General features: G+C 35.5%; 1 protein-coding gene across 2 annotated transcripts in view; it reads left to right on the top strand.

The window, feature by feature from the left end:
* The window catches only part of WDR41 (WD repeat domain 41), a 50,275-nt gene that overhangs the window by 13,572 nt on the left and 16,057 nt on the right, over window positions 1–20,646 (top strand). For both annotated transcript variants that reach the window (XM_028492994.2, XM_007119927.4), the window contains exons 4-8: window positions 1,180–1,311; window positions 4,489–4,551; window positions 9,879–9,990; window positions 13,005–13,067; window positions 16,394–16,504. In XM_028492994.2, the coding sequence (XP_028348795.1) occupies window positions 1,180–1,311; window positions 4,489–4,551; window positions 9,879–9,990; window positions 13,005–13,067; window positions 16,394–16,504 (481 nt within the window). The remainder of the gene's footprint in view (window positions 1–1,179; window positions 1,312–4,488; window positions 4,552–9,878; window positions 9,991–13,004; window positions 13,068–16,393; window positions 16,505–20,646) is intronic.

Below are 20,646 nucleotides of genomic sequence, written 5' to 3'. Positions count from 1 at the left end.
TTCATAAACATTATCTGGAGATAAACCTGCATATCAGTAGGTTGAGACTAGTTTATGCTTGAAAGGGCTGCTTAGGATGAATCCATTTAAAATGAGGACCAATGTTCCATAATAGAGTTTTTTTATTTAAGATTTTTTCCTGATAAACAAATGCTAGATTATGAAAATAAAAGTTTTAATCTTAATTAAACAGAATTTAAGTTATCAGCAACTATGCACTGATTCTGAAAATGAATCAGATGTTGATTTTTGTGGAAGACAATTTTTCTGTCAGAATTGTTTGATAGCATAATATAGCATTCTTATCATGTTTGACTATAATAGTAATGTAATAAAAGGTTTATTTTTTCAAAAATATTTAAGGCTTTACCAAATTTCTCTAGGACTTCTGTTCTTATCCTTGGATTCTCAAATTATTCTCTTTTGAAGCATTTATCTTCTTGCCCTTGTTTGGATTGTTATCTGGTCTGACTCAGTCAAGATCCTCATTTTTCAGTGGCTTTGCCTGTGATTAAAGCAGTATTTTTAATATTATGTTCATCACGTATATCATGAAATCCTGCAACCTTGGAGAGATTTGCAATTTATCTTATATTTACATTGCATTTTTGTATGTTTACTACTTGGGAAATCAGTGAGAAACTGATAGATGAAGACATTGGATGGATGGGAATAGCTGTTGATGTTAGAGAGAAGTAGAGTCCATACTGACTATACGAGTGGTTGATACATTACTGGATATATATATCCAATTGTTGTTACTGTTATGCTGACTTTTATTTTCTTCCACAGCGTTAAAACTGTGAAGACTTAGATAACAGATGCTTGCATAATGAAGACTCCTTATTTTTTTCCTGCTGATTAAGTTCCTGATATTTTTATGCTTAATTTACACAGTTATAATCTTAAAACCATATGGAAAGAATACTCCTTTAAACTTCCTATAACAATCTGCTAAAAATTAGTATTTTCTATTAGAAAATAATTAAAATTAGTTATAGCTACTCTTTTAGCACCTAATGTTTAGATACTATTTGATTGTTTAAAGTTAAATTATAAAATCGAAGTAATTTCAGATGGAATGTATATATTTTCTACCTGGTGATTTTTCTTAATGTCATTTAAGATTATTTAAGTTATGAAATATGAAGTACTATTAACATTTTATTGATATTTCAGACAGGAGAAAAACTTTTGGAACTCAATGGACACACTCAAAAGATAACAGCTATTATTACATTTCCTTCTTTGGAAGCTTGTGAAGAAAAAAATCAACTGATCTTGACAGCCTCTGCTGACAGAACAGTTATTATATCCTTAAATCTAGAACCAAGTGACATAGCTATGGTGATCCAAGGGACCAATACATATTGTTATTAGTCTTTATCCTCTTGGGGTCTGTCTGTACATTCTGTTTTAGCAAAAATGATTTTGTTCTAGCCTTCATAAGACACTTAAAAGTTTTAGGCGTCTGAAAAGTATTAGACTGGAAATTGCAAGTTAAGTCTTATTGTTGTTGGAAACTTCATAACTAAAGCTGTTTTTCTCAGAGTTACTATTATATCAAATTACATAAAACCCAGGAAATGGGAGAATGTGGGCTTAAAAATATTTATCATCTCAGATTGTTTTTCAATTTAGTGAAACAAAGATGAGTTAAACTGGAGAATAATTCACATTTTTTTTTCTGTTCATTGTACAGAAAAAGAAACTTAATGGCCCCAACCCATAAGAACTTTTTGAGGATATGAGTCTGGCAGAAAAGTGAATTACCATCTGCTCAGTGTTTAATATATTTAGTATTTTATTTTATTTTTATTTTTGGCTGCGTTGGGTCTTCGTTGCTGCGCGCAGGCTTTCTCTAGTTGTGGTGAGCAGGGGCTACTCTTTGTTGTGGTGCGTGGGCTTCTCATTGCGGTGGCTTCTCTTGCTGTGGAGGACGGGCTGTAGGTGCATGGGCTTCAGTAGTTGCAGCACACAGGCTCAGTAGTTGTGGCGCCCAGGCTTAGCTGCTCTGCGGGGCATGTGAGATTTTCCCAGACCAGGGATCAAACCCATGTCCCCTGCGTTGGCAGGCAGATTCTTTTTTTTTAATATTTATGTTTCCTTTGCCTTTTAAAAAAAATTTTATTTATTTAATTTATTTTTGGTTGCATTGGGTCTTTGTTGCTGCGCGCGGGCTTTCTCTAGTTGCGGCGAGCGGGGGCTACTCTTTGTTGCGGTGTGCGGGCTTCTCATTGCCATGGCTTCTCTTGTTGAGGAGCACGGGCTCTAGGCGCGTGGGCTTCAGTAGTTGTGGCTTGCAGGCTCTAGAGCTCAGGCTCAGTAGTTGTGGTGCACGGGCTTAGTTGCTCCAAGGCATGTGGGCTCTTCCTGGACCAGGGATTGAATCCGTGTCTCCTGCATTGGCAGGCGTATTCTTAACCACTGCACCACCAGGAAGCCCCATATTTAGTATTTTAAAACAATTAAAAAATGTAATTGATCTTTCCTCCCCATACTTTTAGTTGAAAATTTAAGATGTAGTAGCCATAGTAAAGTGTTATAAATTGCTTATATTTGCCAGGCATTGTTCTATTTTACATTTATTAACCCATTTAATCCTTATAATAAGTATTTCTATTATTTTCATTTATAAATAAGAAAAGAGAGGCACAGAGAGGTTAAGTAACTTGCCCAAGGTCATGCAGCCAGTATAGGGCAGAAGGCAACAGACTGACTGCAGAGTCAGAGCTCTGAATCACTATGTAATACTGCTTTCATAAAATATTTTTCTTAAACAAATTTAGCCCTTTTATATTTGTTTGTGGAATTGGGTCTGTGGAAGCCATAGCTAAATGCTATGGATAGCTAATCTTTCATTACTTTTTTTTTTTAAGGTATCATAGATTAGCTTTAAAAAGTCTATGCTTATCTGAGAATTCTATTTAAATAGCTTCAAGCATTACTGAAGTAAGTTTTGGAGTAAGTCCAAAGGTATAGGTGTTTCTTAGGCTGCTGTAGAACCAAGACATAGTTTATGACACACTTTATTTTTTATTTATTTATTTGTTTTTTTGCGGGACGCGGGCCTCTCACTGTTGTGGCCTCTCCCATTGCGGAGCACAGGCTCCGGACGCGCAGGCTCAGCGGCCATGGCTCACGGGCCTAGCCGCTCTGCGGCATGTGGGATCTTCCCGGATCGGGGCACGAACCTGTGTCCCCTGCATTGGCAGGCGGACTCTCAACCACTGAGCCACCAGGGAAGCCCATGACTCACTTTAAATGAGCTCATCAGCTGAAGTGATTTCTAGACAGATTGCCAATAGGTGAAAGAATTTGAAGAAAAGGTTTAAGTGGAGATAAACGATATTTTGTGGTGATTACAATATTGCATAAATAGGGACATAATATGCACTTATGTGTTTAGGTCAGAATAGCTTTACTACTGTTGCTCTGTTGAGGCAAATGTTATTTTATGGACTAAAGGTCTCTTTTTTGGGTTTGTTTTCAGCATCAGTATAATCTCTGCAAAAATAGAATATCAAATACTTTTTATTAGACTGTTCCTAAGGTACTATGATACTATTTAGAGCCAATTATTAAAATTACTCTTACAATACAGACGTGAGTAGCTGGGACAATATCAGTATAAACTTTAACTGTAAATGATAGTATAGAGTTATTTCCTTTGCTGAATGACGTTTTTTGTTAAAAATAATTTCAGGTTGCTTTGTTGGTAGTTCCTTTTATTCATATGAATTCTGAATTTACCCTGCTTGGGTCTTTGCTGTTAACTTAACTTCATTAATTAAATGCAGAGGGTAGACTTTATATCTTTGTCAAGTGATGGTCTTAAGAGTCCATATATATATGTACATATTTATTTGTATGTAAATGTGTTCTCAGATATGATATAAAATGTGTATCTTACCGTAGGAAATGGTATGAAAAATTTGAAAATCATTATGCTCCTTAGGTCAAACTAACCTTGGACATTTTATGAGAGGTCCTCTAATTATTTTAAATATGTATATAGGTAATAGGAATACACTGCTACTGTCTTCTTTCAATCAAGATAACAGTAGTAAATGATGCCAGGCACATTGAAGGAGCTTTCAGTAAATGTTAATTAATGGAGGTGATAGTTTTTAGTATAAATATTTTATGTTCAGTGTTTATTAAATTACGGTAGACTCTTTTGGAGAATAAAACTTAAATTTTATATAGTTGCAATATTTAATGCCTGTAAACATTCAGTATTCAGACCATTCATTCTGTTGGTATTTTCAAATGGTTTGATAGTAAAATTTACCTCAGACTTATTTTAGATAATAAGTCTGCTATGCTAAGTTGATGAATTGATTTTTGTGGTAGTATAAACATGAAATATTTCATGCTTTATATATTTTCTATGTAAATGTGTAATATTTGTTATTTATTTATTAGAAAAATTATAATTAAGGTTTTAAAATTCTGCTGAGAAGTTATTTCTTAACATAAATTTAGGTATGGGATTGTGATACTGGCAGACAAGTTCAGAAAGTGTCATGCTTCCAGTCTACTGTAAAGGTAAAATCTTAATCAGATACTTTGTGGTAATCTTTTTGTTTCAGAAAAAAATTGTTTAATGATTTAGATGAAATTACTTTTGTAGGTTTCAGAAATTATTTCTTCCACACATACACAGTCATTTGATTCTTCTAAGACTAGATTTTGGGGAGTATATATATTAAATGCTAGAATTTTGAATTTTAAATTAGAGCAAGAGGTGAATCTCTATAGTAAGATAAGGAAAAAGGTAGTACCTAGTATGTTTTTAGTAGGTAATTCTAGGAAGAATATTACTTTCGAAGTGACTACAGCAATAGCTAGTCTCTTTTTTGTTTGTTTTAGCTTTGAACTAAAACATGGAGTTATTTGTCCCTCACCGTCTATCTTCTATAAAAATGATAAGGGTAAGACATAGCAGTTACTTAGTTCCAGAACAAATCTTTTTTTTTTTTTTTTTTTTTTTTTTTTTCCGGTACGCGGGCCTCTCACTGCTGTGGCCTCTCCCGTTGCGAAGCACAGGCTCCGGATGCGCAGGCCCAGCGGCCATAGCTCACGGGCCCAGCCGCTCCGCGGCATGTGGGATCTTCCCGGACCGGGGCACGAACCTGTGTCCCCTGCATCGGCAGGCGGACTCTCAACCACTGCGCCACCAGGGAAGCCCCAGAACAAAATCTTTTGTGGCTAATTGGCCGCTACTGTTAGGTTCATTCATTTTATAAACAAATATTAATCGGAGCTTATTACTTGATAGGAACTCTGCTACATGTTGGAGAAACAAACTTGGATAAGACTTGGCTACTTTGATTTCTGTAGAAGAAATTACCTTAAATGTTCTCAGAAAGTACACTGTTTTTCAATTATGTCAACAAGTTTGGGGAAAGATACTAGTAAACTGAAATAGTGTTTCCTCATTTGCTTTGAAGATTATTGATCTCTGTATTGGAGCTAACACTTTCAATGTAAAAAAAAAATCAGTGTGCCAATAGTCAAAGTATTTCATTTTTTTTCTTAAAAGGCAGCATCTCTGGTAGCCATCTTATGCTACTATGCTATTCTGATTATCAATTTAGAAAAGTTTCTGGCAAGAAAGTGCTATTTACTATATACTGGTATGCAATTTTACAGTGGACTGTCTTTGAAGAAGTCAATAAAGTATTGATCAAAATCTCTATGCTTTATGTGAAAAGATGCTCCTATTAAATCCCTCAAAAAATAGTCTTGCTTATTTGATTGAGGTAATTAGGATTCAAATGAAAATATATGCATTGAAGGAACAGGGAAGGAGAAGAAATTTAATTTGGGGGAAATTCCTTTGGTGAGCCGTTTCATGAACTGGTCAATAAAAAGTATCTTATTTTGGTATGGTGAAAGGACTTTTTTTTTTTTTAATGAGCAGCCTCCTTCCCCTTGAAAGTACTTCTTAAAGGGGTTTTACTGTACTGTTAATCAGCTAGATAGTTGTATTTATTCCCACCGTGATCCTGTTTCACATTTAAAAAAATCATTAAATACAGCATTTCACTCATTTTAATTCAGTGGTTCAATTGTTCTTGAATTAATAGTTTATCAAAGAATTTCAGATCCTTAATAAATAAAAGAAATACTATTATTTATTTTTTGAACTAGTAAAGTTTCTTTATAAGAGATGATATTAGCAAGGAGATGCTGAAATTGGCATTTTTATTGTCATTGAGAGTATAATCAAAATTATCTTCCTGGAAGGCAGTTGGCTTTATGAATGAATCTTTAAAAATTATTATATGAATTGACCCAGTGATTCTACTCCTAGAAAATTCTTTAAAGAAGTGATAAAAACTTGGGCAGAGATTTATAAACAGAAATATATATTACAAATATATTTTATAAATGGATGATTGACAGTTTCCTAAATGTCTTATAGGAAAATAAATTATGGTAGATACATATGCTAAAAATGGTTTCAGAAGAACATGTAGCATTTGGAAAATGCTAATGATAAGATGTTAAGTAACAAAAGCAGTATAGTATCCTCAACAAAACACTAGCAAACCAAATCCAACAATATATAATAAGGATTATGTACCATCATCAAGTGAGATTTATCCTAGGAATATGAGTTTAGTTTAACATCTGAAAAATCAATCAATATAATATACCACATATGGTAAGAATAAAGGATGGAAAACATACGATCATCTCAATAGATGCAGAGAAAGCATTTGACAGACTGCAACATCCTCTCATGATAAAATACTCAACAGACTAGCAGTAGACGAGAGCTTCCTCAACCTGATAAAGGGTATCTAGGGAAACACAGCACCTAGCATCATATTAATGGTGAAAGACTGACTGAATACTTTCCTCCTGAGTTCAGGAACAAGACAAGGATGTCTGCATTTGGCATTTCTCTTCCACAATGCACTGAAGGTTCTGACCCAGGGCAGTTAGACAATAAAAATGAAATAAAAATCATCCATAGGGACTTCCCTGGTGGCACAGTGGTTAAGAATCTGCCTACCAATGCAGGGGACATGGGTTCGATCCCTAGTCCGGGAAGATCCCACATGCCGCAGAGCAACTAAGCCTGCACGCCACAACTACTGAGCCCATGCTCTAGAGCCCGTGAGCCACAACTACTGAGCCCAAGTGCCACAGTAACTGAAGCCCGCGTGCCTAGAGCCTGTGCTCCGCAACAAGAGAAGCCACCACAAGGAGAATCCCGTGCACCGCAACAGAGTAGCCCCCACTTGCCGCACAGCCCCGAAGACCCAACGCAGCCAAAAATAAATATAAATAAATAAATAAATTTATTTTTAAAAAAGCATCCATATTAGAAATGAAGAAATAAAACTGTTTCTATTCACAAGTGACATGCTCTTCTATATAGAAAATCCTAAATCCATAACAAAACTATTAGAACTAAAAGATGGATATAGCAAAATTTTAGGATACAATCTCAATATACAAAAAATTAACTGTATTTCTTTAAACTAGCAATGAGCATTCCAGAAATGAAGAAAATTTATTTGCAATAGCATCCAAAAAAGAAAATATAAATAAATTTAAAGAAGAGTTATGAGACTTGTATACCAAAAACTACAAAACATTGTTGAAAGAAACTAATGAAAATATGAATAAATGGAAAGAAATTCATGGATCAGATTTAATATTGTTAAGATTGCAATGTTACCCAAATGAGCAACACTGGACAGAATCTCAGCAGGCTTTTTTCCCTCAGAAATTGACAAGCTGATCCTAAAATTCATGTAGAAGTAAATGGGACCCCAGAATAGCTAAAACAGTTGTGAAAAGAAAGAACAAAGTTTCAAGATTGAAACTTACAAATTTCAAAATTTATTACAAAGCTGTAGTAATCAAGACAGTGTGGTACTGGCATAAAGATAGACATACAGATCAGTGGAATAGAACTGAGAGTCCAGAAATAAAACCTCACATATGTGGTCAACAAATTTTTTACAAGGGGGTCAAGACCCTCCAATAAGAGAAAGAATAGTCTCTTCAACAAATAATACTGGGTCTAGATATCTACATACAAAATAATGAAATTGGATCCCTACCTCATGCCATATCCAAAAATTAGTTCAAAATGGGTCAAAGACCAAGATATAAGAGCTGAAACTATAAAACTCTTAGAAGGAATATGAGTAAATCTTTGTGTCCTCGGGCGGTACAAAGTGTCGCCTTTGTGTCCTAGATGTGATAGCAAAAGTATAGCAACAAAAGAAAAAAATGATAAATTGGACTTCATAAAAATGAAAAGCTTTTATACCTCAAAGGATACCATGAAGAAAGTGAAAAAGACAACCAATAGGATGGGAGAAAATACTTGCAAATCATATATCTGATAAGGAACTTGTATCTTGATTATATAAAAAGAGCTCTTACAAATTAACAATAAAAAAGACAACCCAATTAAAAACAAAGAATTTGAAAGACATTTCTCTGAAGAAGGTGAACAAATGGCCAATAAGCACATGAAAAGAAGCTCAACGTATTAGTCATTAGAGAAATGCAGTTCAAAACATGTGACACTATTTCGCATGCACTAGATGGCTAATATCTAAAAGACAGATAATAACAAATATTGGTAAAGATGTGGAGAAGTTAGAACCCTCTTACATTGTTGAAGGGACTGTAAAATGGTACAGCCACCTTGGTAAATAGTTTGATAGTTCATCAAAATGTTAAATAGAGTTATCATTTGACCCAGTAATCTCACTCCTAGGTATTCCCAAGAGAAATAAAAATGTCCACACAAAAACATGTACATGAATGTTCATAACAACATTACTCATACTAGCCTAATGGTGGAAACAACTTAAATGTCAATGAACTGATGAATGGATAAAATGTGTATAACCATACAGTGGAATATTATTTGGCAATAAAAAGGAATATAGTACCGATATTTAAAAATCAGAGATTAGACACAGTAGGACCTCTTGAAGTATAAACTGCACTGATTATTTTCAACCCTTTTTATTCCAGCAGTTTAAAAAGCAACCCCATCCTCAGCCCAGGGAAGACTACCAGAACCTTTTCCTTTTTTTTTTTTTTCTTTCTTTCTTTTTTTTTTTTTAACATATTCTCTCTTGCCCTTGTGTTCACTCAGAGTTAATGGGTGGGGAGAGAACTATTAAAGGTGTGGACTAAAGGTAAAGGACTTCTACCAACCTTGAAACAATTAGGAGGTATTAATTTGAAAGATACATAAAAACTAAGGTCATATTTTCAGTTTTATTTAAAGCAGTTTATGTTAAGCTTGTGTATTAGTTGTCTATTACTGAGTAACAAATTTCCTCAAAACTTAGTTGTTTAAAACAATATCTCAGTGTTGGTGGTCAGGAATAGAGAGCAGTTTAGCTGGATGGTTCTGTCTCAGTGTCTCTCCTGAGGTTGCTGTCACCTTCAGGTGACTGGGGTTGGAGGTGTTAGGGGGTCAGATGCTTGGTGAGTTAGTGTTGGTTGTTGTCCAGAAGCCTCATTTCCTTGCCTCACTTCCTTGAGGGTAAATAAAAGATGCCAGCCACAATTAAATTTTAAAAAAGATGGATCTTTCTCCATGCGGCTGCTTGTGTGTTTTCAAAACTGTAGAGTGAGTGATCTGAGAGAGCAAGGAGGTAGCCACCATGTCTTTTATGACTTAGTCCTTTAAGTCACACACCATTCCTTCTGCCACATTCTGTTCATTGGAAGCTAGTGACTTAGCAGAGCCCACATTCAAGGGGAAGAGAATCAAGCTCCACCTCTTGAAGGGAAAGGGTCTCAACTTGTGGACATATTTTAAAACCACTGATGAATGCTTGAATTTCTAAACTAATAACTATTTCACATGAATTTTGCAGTGTTTAGCTCTTCTTCAGAGACTAGATGTTTGGCTTTCTGGTGGGAATGACCTCTGTGTGTGGAACCGAAAATTAGATCTCCTGTGTAAGACTAGTCACCTTTCTGATACAGGTAAAAACAAATCAAGGTAATTGTGAACCATGGTAGACAGACTCTAAAAAGACACAGTGAATCTTCAAAGAGACTTTCCATGAATACAAAGGAAATATAGATTTTCTTTTTAATTCTGAATATGAGATGTAGCCGTATTTCTCCAATTCAGGTTAAAGGTTGTGTAAAATATATTTCCATCTCAAGTTGGAAGGAAAAGATCCCCCTTCCTTTGGCTTCCCCTTCCTTTCTAACAGAATTTCTCAAAAGTGATCAAGAAAAACCTTTTCATATATGCTTCTGGGCCATGTCTTAAACTGAGTTTGATGAGCATGTTGACACCTGGAAGCAGATCTTTATGACTTTACAATAGCATTTTCTTCTTTATTTGTAGGGTCATCAGACTTTGAATAGATTCCTAAGGATGACCTCATTTTACAGTTGGTTTTACTAAAGAAATTTCACTTATGTGCAAACTTACTAACAAAATTCTATTTTCTCAGAATTCTGTTGACATATACTTTTGGTTTTAATAGAAGAAAAATCAGTTTTGACTTATTGATATCAAGGAACTTAAAAAATAAAAATTAAAATTTATTCAGAGTAAAAATATTTACGTATAAATGAGTAAATTTAAATGACAGTAACCTTGAAGTCATGTGATACACTATTAACTATTTTTGTTTCTAAAAGTAGTGAAATGAACCCATGGACATCCTAGAAAGAATACAGGCATACCCTGTTTTACTGCACTTTGCTTTATTGGGCTTTGTAGATACTGCATTTTTTTACAAATTGAGTGTTTGTGACAGCTCTGAGTCATGCAAGTCTCTTGACACCATTTTTCCAACAGCATTTGTTCACTTTGTGTTTCTGTCACATTTTGGTAATTCTTGCAATATTTCAAACCCTGCACCAGCAAAAAGATTATGATTGGCTGAAGGCTCAGACAGTGGTTAGTGTTTTTTTAGCAGTGAAGTATTTTTAAATTAAGGTAATAATTTGTACGTTGTCTTCTAGACATAATACTATTGCACATTTAATAGATGACAGTATAGTGTAAACGTAACTTTTATATGCACTGAGAAACCAAAAAATTTGTGTGACTTGCTTTATTGTGACAGTTGCTTGATTTTGGTGGTCAGGAACCGAACCTGAAATATCTCCAAGGTATGCCTGTGTTATTAAAGCATGTTGTTGTCATCTTAAGGGTAGTAGGAGCCCTGTGAGTTGCATTTACACTTCATTATTGGAACTAGTTTATCTCCACATGGGTATTATAAAATACCAGAAAAATAATATGATGTCTTAGCAAAACTAAATCCATACCTTACTAGGATTTACAGTTTAACTTCTCAATTCAGCGTTCGATCACTAGTAATCTTGTTTGAATCTAGAGTGTATTTTCGTGTTTACTATTATCATGAGTTATATCTCTTTATTTACATATACATTTTCCTTCCTATTTCTTATACTAGCCTGTGGGTATCTGTGAATTTTTATTTCATGAATTATTAGTAATTATGTTGTGAAATATTGAAATCAGGGCTAAAAACACCTTTTGTATGTTAATGGAAATAACTACCTATTATTGCAGTCCCCCTTCCTGTTACCAGTTATCTTTGAGTACTGTACATTAAGTAGTCACAGTATTGCCCTATTTATCAGTGTTTCAAGAGATAGCAGAAATCTTTGAGGAAATCAGTTAGAAAGCTTTGAAAAGGTCTTAGGTTGCCATTGGTGAGCTTTTCATGATTTGGATTTAGCAGTACTCTTAGACCCTTATCTTATAAAGCTCCTTTCAGTAAGCCTTGCTTGATTTATGGACTGGCAGGGCTTTTAGAGCAGTTATTACATATTTGGAAATAAGCAAAGATAATCTTAGTCAGTCTGATGCAATGGAAGGAGCCTTGGACTAGAAAACAGGACATCCATGCCCTTTCCAGCAATATGTTCTGTGATTCTGTGTATTAAGTTGCTACTTCTGGATTAATGAGTTTCCAGTATTTTTATTTCATAAATAATTTAATAAACATTTTTTTAAACAAGCTGTTTTCTGCATCTGGAATTCTCCTCTGCTACCCCTTCCTGGGCTCTCCTATCTCTTCTACTTCTTGTACCACTCCTCCTGCCCTTTCTCCTCCACCACCATCATCTCCCCGTCTTGAACATGGGAAAATAGAAACATACTGTTAAAACAGTATGTGGAGAAAAGATTTTGGCCAGAAATACTCCCCAAGTGGGAAGGTAAAGTAAATGAGTAGAATACTTTCCAAATTTGTGTAAATGTTATAAATTACATATATATAAAATTACATATATTTTATAATGGAGACGTTAACTTTAATAAGCAGGGTTTTTTTCCAACACATGTGGTGGTTCTAAATCTAATACATGAATTCTTTATTTTTGGCTGACAGAAGTAATAATTGTAACATATCTTATAGAAGTTATGGTTACCCTAAAATCATTTCATGATTCAGCTATAAAAAGATACTTAGAACTGTATGCTTAATAAATGAAATGTGATGGAATGTTGAATCTGATTATTCTAGTAATACAAGGAGTTTTGTAAATGTGTTGATTGATTATAAACATATTATTTGAAGGCCACTTTCCTAGCTGTTGACTGTTGGCTCACTCATTTACTGCCAGGGAGCCCATCCAGTCTTCTTAAATTTACATTGAGGAACATGCCAATTTTATATCTCATTTGAGCTAGCCATCTTGTAAATGGTGATGATGATTATCTTAAGGGGTCCCTGGTAAATAAGTTCACCACAATAGTAAAAATATTCAAAGAGCATTTCCTACCCTTAATAAATCAATAATGTCTTCCAGAGGTCTCGCCTACTTTTCACAAAATCATTTTCCATATGTAAGCAAGCACGGAAGTGTGATGTAGCAAATTGTGTGTGCTTTATAGTTACCATCCCCTTTACAGGAATGACCAACATAAATGTGAGAATATTTTTGTTTTTGATGTAATCCATGAAGAAAATAATTTAATCTTCGTTTTATATGTTTTTGTGAAGGAATCAGTGCTTTAATTGAAATACCTAAGAACTGTGTTGTGGCAGCAGTTGGCAAAGAACTGAGTGAGTATGACTCTTTTTTTCTTTTATTTCTTCCTTTTAAAAATTTTAAACTAGCCTTGTATACACATTTCAGAAAGACTAATTCAAGGGACATCTTTCCCGCCCCAGTCTTGGCCTCCTGGGATTGTCGAAGTGATGTGGAGCCCAAGACATTTTCAAGATGTTAGGTCAGTTTTTGTACCACACTTGGTCTAGCATAGCCAAGTGGGCAAGGTAACCCCACTCCTCTGATGCTAGAGAAGGCCATTTACATTCCACAGTCCTCTCTGTTGCTGATCCACATTCATACACTTACTTAGCAAAAACTTTAGCCACATAAAACAACTATCAACATTCTGGAAACTAAAAGCTTGAGTTGGGAGTGCTGGAGGAGGATTATTTGGGGAGTTCACTAAGATAGGAACTGTGGAGGTTTTGCCTCAGGAAGCCAGAATGGGGCCCATTTTCTTGTGGGGGAGTTTATGCCATTTCCCTCAGAGTAGTGGGATAGCAGAAGGAGGGATAGCAACAGGAATTTTGTAAATGTATTAACTGATTATAAACATGCAGTTTGAAGGACACTTTCTTAGCTGTTGACTGTTGGCTAACTCATTTACTGCCAGGAGCCTGCAGTAAAAAAAAACCTTTTATGTTCATTATCTTATGGATGAAATTTGGGTGCTGAGAAGTGATAGAGTAAGCACACTTCTTAAAAGCTGCTTTTTTCTAGCCCAGAGGGCATTTGCTATTACTTGTGCTGCTGCTTCTAGAGACCAGCCTTGAGATTTGCTATGACCATCAGTTGGCATGTTTGCAGATGCCAGTGAGCCATGAGCTAATTGTTCACCATTTATAAACTGCTGTCTGCAGGCTCCACTGCTTTGCAGTCACATTTCTCTTTCTTCAACTGAACTTTCTGTGTGTAATCATGTCTGAGAAGTAATTTTCTAGACGCTATGCTTATTCTTTTCATAAAGTAGTTTCTAAAGATATAATTTTGTGTTTAGTTTTTTTTTCTTTTTCCTTCCTTACAGAAATTCAGTTTTCCCATGTTCTTTATTGACCTGGAAAGACATCTAGCTTTTCCCTGCCTTTTTCCTCTTGTGTCAATCACTTGTGTTTTGCTGGTTTTACTCTAACTCAGTGGTTCTTACAGTTTAGTGTGCGTGAGAATGACTTGAAGGACTTGTTAAAAACACAGATTACTGGGCCTTACTCCCAGAGTTTCTAATTCACTAATTCTGGAGTGGGGCCTGAGCTTCTGTGTTCTAACAGGTTCTCTGATAGTGCTGAGGTTGCTGGTCTGGGACCATACTTTGAGGATGGCTGCTGTAAATATTTTGATCCACTTCTTTCCATCTCAGTACTGTTGCTCTATTCAGGTACTCATCTCCTCTTTTGCCTGCTCTGTTGTGATAGTCCCCTAACTTGTCTTCCTTCCTCTACCTTACTGCTTCTCAAATCCCTTCTCCTCTAGTTTAGTGCTTCCCAGATACATTTTCTAGTAGATGCTAGAGGGATCTATCTAAAATGCAGGCTTCAAAACGATACAGATGCACTTATCTGCAAAGCAGGAATAGAGACACAGAGGTAGAGAATGGATGTATGGATACGGGGCAGGGGGCGGGGGATGAATTGGGAGATTGGGATTGAAATATATACACTATTGATGCTATGTATAAAGTAGATAACTAATGAGAACCTACTGTGTAGCACAGGGAACTCTACTCAGTGCTCTGTGGTGACCTAAATGGGAAGGAAATCCAAAAAAGGGGATATATGTATACATATAGTTGTTTCACTTTGCTGTATAGCAGAAACTAAACATTGTAAAACAACTATACTCCAATAAAAAATTAATTTTTAAAAAAATGCAAGCTTCAAAGCTTCAGTGGCTTCTGATTGCCTACATCAGTTGTTTCTGGACTCTCAAATTTCTGATTAGTACAAAAGGCCAAACTTGTGGAGATCAACATAGAGTTGCCAGTTTTTATTTTGTTTAGTGAAAACATTAAAAATCCCAAACCAGAAACCAAACAAACTACTATTTACCACCCTGGTTTTATAAAAATAAGTTTTAAACAACAAAATATGAAGAACATGATCTCAGAAAAAAAGAATAGGACTTTAAATTGAATACATTTAGTTTTATAAAAAAAACTTAGTGTAGTCCTTATTTTTTCTCATTTTTGCTCCAGATGAAAGAAATCTTTGCCCTAGGGACCAATGTAAGGACACCAGTAGCCTACAACAACATATCAAATCATGCCCTCCATTATCTCCCTCCTGCTTCCTTTGAGTCCTGTATCACTTGCTTGTTAACACTGAATTGCCTGGGATTCCCCAACCTCTATGCCTTCATTTCTGTTGTCACCCTGTATTGGACTTGTCCTCCTACTTATTGTCCTCTTCAATCTGGCTAATTTCTAAAATAAGAGATTTTTAGTGAATGAATTAGTGAATTCATTGAAATAGTAATAAAAGCAACACTAATGCCTCAATGGAAGTTAGAATATTAGCTAAAAAAAAGGAAGGAATGAAAGTTGGTTTTATTCAGAAAATAATTTATAAAAAATACAAATATTCTTAAAAACGAGGTTCTGCATTTTACTTAGTCTTATAAAATAAATATGTCGTGCCATTTTTCCTTATAAAAATGTTTTATTCCTTTAAATGTACTATCTTTTCTATTTCTAAGACTAAGCTTGTGCCCATGTACTTGGTTTTAAATGTTCCATACCAATTTCTCTTTTTCTAATGTGAGGGTTCCTCTCAACAGGAAATAGAATTTCTGTGTCCACTAGCTGCAGTGACTTTGAGGCTTTTATTATCAATAGCTAAGCAAGGCTATCAGCTCTGAGTACTCATCCTGGTTCAGAAGTCCAGGATTTTTCTGTTAATCCTTTTTTAGAATTGACTATTGCTTCTCTTTTATCTTCTGATCTAATTCATATTTGTTTTATTTCCTCGAAGTTATTACATATGTGACCCTTGTGAATACTTGTCTATAGAGACTATATTTATGGACTCTCTGAGCAGTTTCACATTATCTTTTGTACTTTGTAGTTTTTTGTTCAGAGGCTTCATGGTTGGTAGTGGGTTTAGAAGAGTTTTAATAAAGGAACAGAGCTCTGAGGACACACTCACTTGGGATTTTGGTAGATCATTTCAAACATCTCAAACATTTGAAAGAAATATTTTAAAGTAGTATGAACAAGGCTGTCTTTGGAGGTGGGTTTTTCAGTATTTTAGGTATTTCTCACTTAATGAAATGATAGCTTTTTGAGCAGAAATATAACTTTAATCTTTGACCATTTTAATAAAATTATATCTGTCTTTTCATTTAGTAATTTTCAGGCTGGTAGCACCCACGGAGGGATCACTAGGATGGGATATTCTTCAAGTTAAGCGCCTCCTTGATCACCAGGATAATATTCTCTCACTGGCTAATGTCAATGGTAAGCTCATTGTGTACATGTTGATATTATGTAAAATTTTTTTAACTTTTTAACCTGTTTTGAACTTTAGTCTTGTTTTGTTCTAGGATTCTAGAATCACCATGATGAAAATAATGCTATTAATTAGTAGGGATTGGCAGTCTTTTATTTTCTGAGGTTTAAACCAGTGGAATTCATCAATTTTCATAGATTGTTAGGTCTTAGATTTAGGCACAAGGGGGAGAATAGAGTTGGGCAGAGAAAAGGGATGATGGAGGAGAGAGCATACTTACCTCAGTTGCTGCTTGGTAGCTGTGGTATGATTGTTGTAGGCTATCAGTACTAATGCTTGGTAGCATTTTGACTTTTTTGGCAAATGGTCCTGGCTAGTTTCTCTTTTGAAGATCATACAGTACAAATTATATAGCACTCTACTTACAGTAGAATGAGCTGGATTCAAGCCAGTTGTAATTATGATTGAAGAGTCAGAGAATAACACCAAACTAAAGGTCTGTGGAAAATGGGTCATATCTGCCCTTCCTCATGGTTGTGTGTGTTGGTTTGCCAGACTTTCTTTCTTTCTTTTTTTTTTTTTTTACTTTTTGGCCCCATGGCACGTGGGATCTTAGTTCCCCGACCAGGGATTGAACCGCGCCCCCTGCAGTGGAAGCACACAGTCCTAACTGCTGGACTGCCAGGGAAGTCCTGCCAGACTTTCTATTTGGCTTTATAATGATTTTAATGAGTTAGCTCCTGTGAGCTGAACCTGACATCAGATGACAGGATAGGATCACAAACCACAAATCCTGGGATTTAGCTACTTCATTTTCAAATAAAGTGACACCTTATATCATCAGAGCTTTCCTGGGTGATCTGTGTTCTGAGGTCAGATGGGAGAACTCCTGGGTGGCTTCAGTTTGATACTCTGGAGGACACTGTAAGAGGGTCCTGTAAGGATGCCATGAATATGATGTTGTAAGGGGACTGGACTGCACCCCCTGGCCTGAGATCTGGGTTGGCTGTTTTTGAGCAATACTTTGTAGAAAGTAGGCAGAGGGAAAGGGGCACAGACAGCACTAAGTGTAGTCTCCATTTGTATGCTGTTCAGTCACATTTTCAGATACCTCAGTGAGAATGTCCCTTCCAGCTCCAAGATTTTCCTCTCCAATAGCCATTTGCTTGTTCAACCCAGCTGCAAGTCTTTCTGATGACTAGATTGTCTATATGATAGAAATAATAATATTAGGAGCACCACTTTATTTTTCTCTGGGGGCTCCTTTTCTTCTAGCCATGATGGCAGTACAAAAGGCAGGTTCTTATTTGGAAGTCCCTCTGACACTGAGCCAGAGAAGCTCCAAGGCCCTAAAGCTGTTGAGAAAAGCACAGCAGTGTTTTGGCCATTACAGTGGTCATGCCTAGTTGTCCCATTTCAGCAGTGAAGCATTGGTACCAGGACCTGGCATGTTTCCTTAATGAAGGTGATGGGATGTTCCTGAGGTAGCCTTAACCTCATGGCACTTCTTTTGCTGTGTGATGTACAGAGAAGCTTATAACAATTTAACCAAGAAAGCTTTCTTCAAGTATTTCTCTGCCAACTTTTTAAGGGAAAGAAAATGGAAAGCTAAAGCAAAAAAAAAAAAAAATTGTTAATAAAAATTACAGAAAACCCCTAGTGCTTTTTACTTTATAAATTCCATGACTATAAAATTACACTACAGAATATAAGTAAGCCAAAAGCATATTTAAGAATCATATATGGACAAGTAGTCTGGTAAAATTTGAGAATGATATTGTGACAGTCTTACCTCGTATATAGACACGTCTGCCATGCTGCAGGTTTTGGCAATCCTGAAATGATTATGTTGTACAATTCCCAGTTCCACTTTCAGCCCTGCTTCTTTATCCCCACCAATTACCAATTAAAGATGTGGCCAGTTACTGGGTTTATAACTCACAGGAAAAGTGCATTTTCATTGAGGTGGCCCTAGGGCAACCTTAGAATGGTACGACAGAGAACTCCTACAAATGTGGAAAATGAATACCAGGTTTGCCAATGAGGTCTGAATGCCTGTGCAGAGATTTTCTAAGACAGACATACAAGATAACCTTGCTTATATCTTCTGGCAAAAGGCTCTGGGTGCTGCTTCTTTATTTTATTCCTTTTCTTGTTTTGTACTGACAGCATGGTATGGTAGTCACAAAGTATTAGTACTTCTGAGGGATGGGTAGACAGGTATCAGGTGAGATTTTCATACTAAATGACTTTTGATAATTGCATAGGATGGAAATCTATCCGTATATATAAAACACATCGAGGTTGTTTGGTGTGAAACATTTTGAATGACTAGTTTGGGATAATTTACATAGCAATAAACTATACTGACTCAGGTCAGTGTCAGCATTTTATTTTTAGTGAAAAATTCTAACTGGGCTCAAGTACTTTGCTATTACATAGATGAATTACAGACACTTGGAGGAGATCAGAGCAGGCAGCTGTGTGGTCTCAGTAGGTTAACTCTGTTATAATGACGCATGCAGAATTGGAATCTAGAAGGATCTTCACTTGTTAATGTCTCTGGTTCTTTTGTAGTTTGAGTGAGATTGGAAAGAGGAGGGAAAGGGATGGAAAAGAAGGTCATGGAAAGATTACTACTGTCTTAACTTTCCCACTATTAGAACTAGAAGCCTGTTTCTCTCCACAGATGAGAAATGAACTTAATTCTTCACAGAATTCTATAGAGTCTGTTAATAAACTATATAGAAATTGGACTTGGAACCAAGACAAAATAATATTTACCTGTATGATTGCTGGTAATTCTTTATTTCTTTGAGATTGTTCATCTAGTTATTAGAGATTTCTGTCCTGCTGGTTTATTTGATGAATGGGATAATTAAATCATAATTACTCATCCATGTATTCCTAAATTACAAGTAACTGGATGTTTTAATACCATTAATATGGAATAATACCAGGGGTTCAAAATAATACCAGGGACTCAAAGATAACATTTGATGTCTTTTTAAAATGGCTGCACATTATTTAATTTCATTTTTACAATCATCTTCATTTAATGCCTGAGAAATCCAAGATAGAAAAAGATTAAATGACTTTCTGAAGACCAACCACATGGCTAGTAACAGGCAGAGCCAAAATTAAAACTAGAGTTTCTAGACTCACAGTGCATTGTTCTGTTCCTCCTAAATATAAAGGAATTAAATTACATTTCTTTCAGATAGTTTTTAGTCTCAGCAGTTGTACATTTTCTATTAAATGTATTTTTGTCAACTGTCTTAGTTGGCCCACTAATTTCATTTTTATTAAAGGTTTTAAAAACTTGTTATTGTGCAAAGAATACATATGAGGAAACAGAAACATAAAAATGTAAAAATGAAAATGAAAATCATCCATACTTAATGCATTAAGTACAGGTTCATATCCTTCTAAGTGTTTTCCTGGGCATATATGTGTATGTATATGTGTATACATGTGGTGTGCTTTTTGTAACAGTATGTCATGAATATATTTCTGTATTAATATAACATACTTTTACAACTTAATTTTCAATAACAGCATAACTATTTCATTTTGTGGGTGTTATTTATTTATTCGATCCCCAATTGGATGTTTTAGGATATCTTTAGATTTTTAATACTATGTGTAACAGCCTTGTCACATATGTCTTTCATGTACTTTCCTCAGGATAAATTCCTAGAAGTGGAATTGTTAGATCAGTGGGTTTACAATTTTTTAAGGTTTTGATGTATATTACCAAGGATTGCAAAGATTACACCAGTTTATACTAGGGCATGAATACTACCTGAGTATGCTGATTCCGTATGCTTTTGCCGGCATTGGGTGTTTTCGTGTTTTATAATCTTTCCCAATTTGCAAGTCAGTAAATAGTATCTCATTGCTTTTAGATGTCTTTGATTATTAGGGAATTGAACGTCTTTTCACATGTTTACTGGCCATTTGTATTTGTTTTGCCAGTTCGGGTCCTTTGCCCATTTTTCTGCTGGAGTGCTTATCTTGTTCTTAGTGATTTCTAAGAAGTCCTTATGGGGCTTCCCTGGTGGCGCAGTGGTTGCGCGTCCGCCTGCCGATGCAGGGGAACCAGGTTCACGCCCCGGTCTGGGAGGATCCCACATGCCGCGGAGCGGCT

The sequence above is a fragment of the Physeter macrocephalus genome, chromosome 8 (assembly GCF_002837175.3).
Source record: "Physeter macrocephalus isolate SW-GA chromosome 8, ASM283717v5, whole genome shotgun sequence".
Classification (NCBI taxonomy): domain Eukaryota; kingdom Metazoa; phylum Chordata; class Mammalia; order Artiodactyla; family Physeteridae; genus Physeter; species Physeter macrocephalus.
Note: the sequence above shows the minus strand (reverse complement) of the source record. Positions and strands in the feature narration are given on the sequence as shown.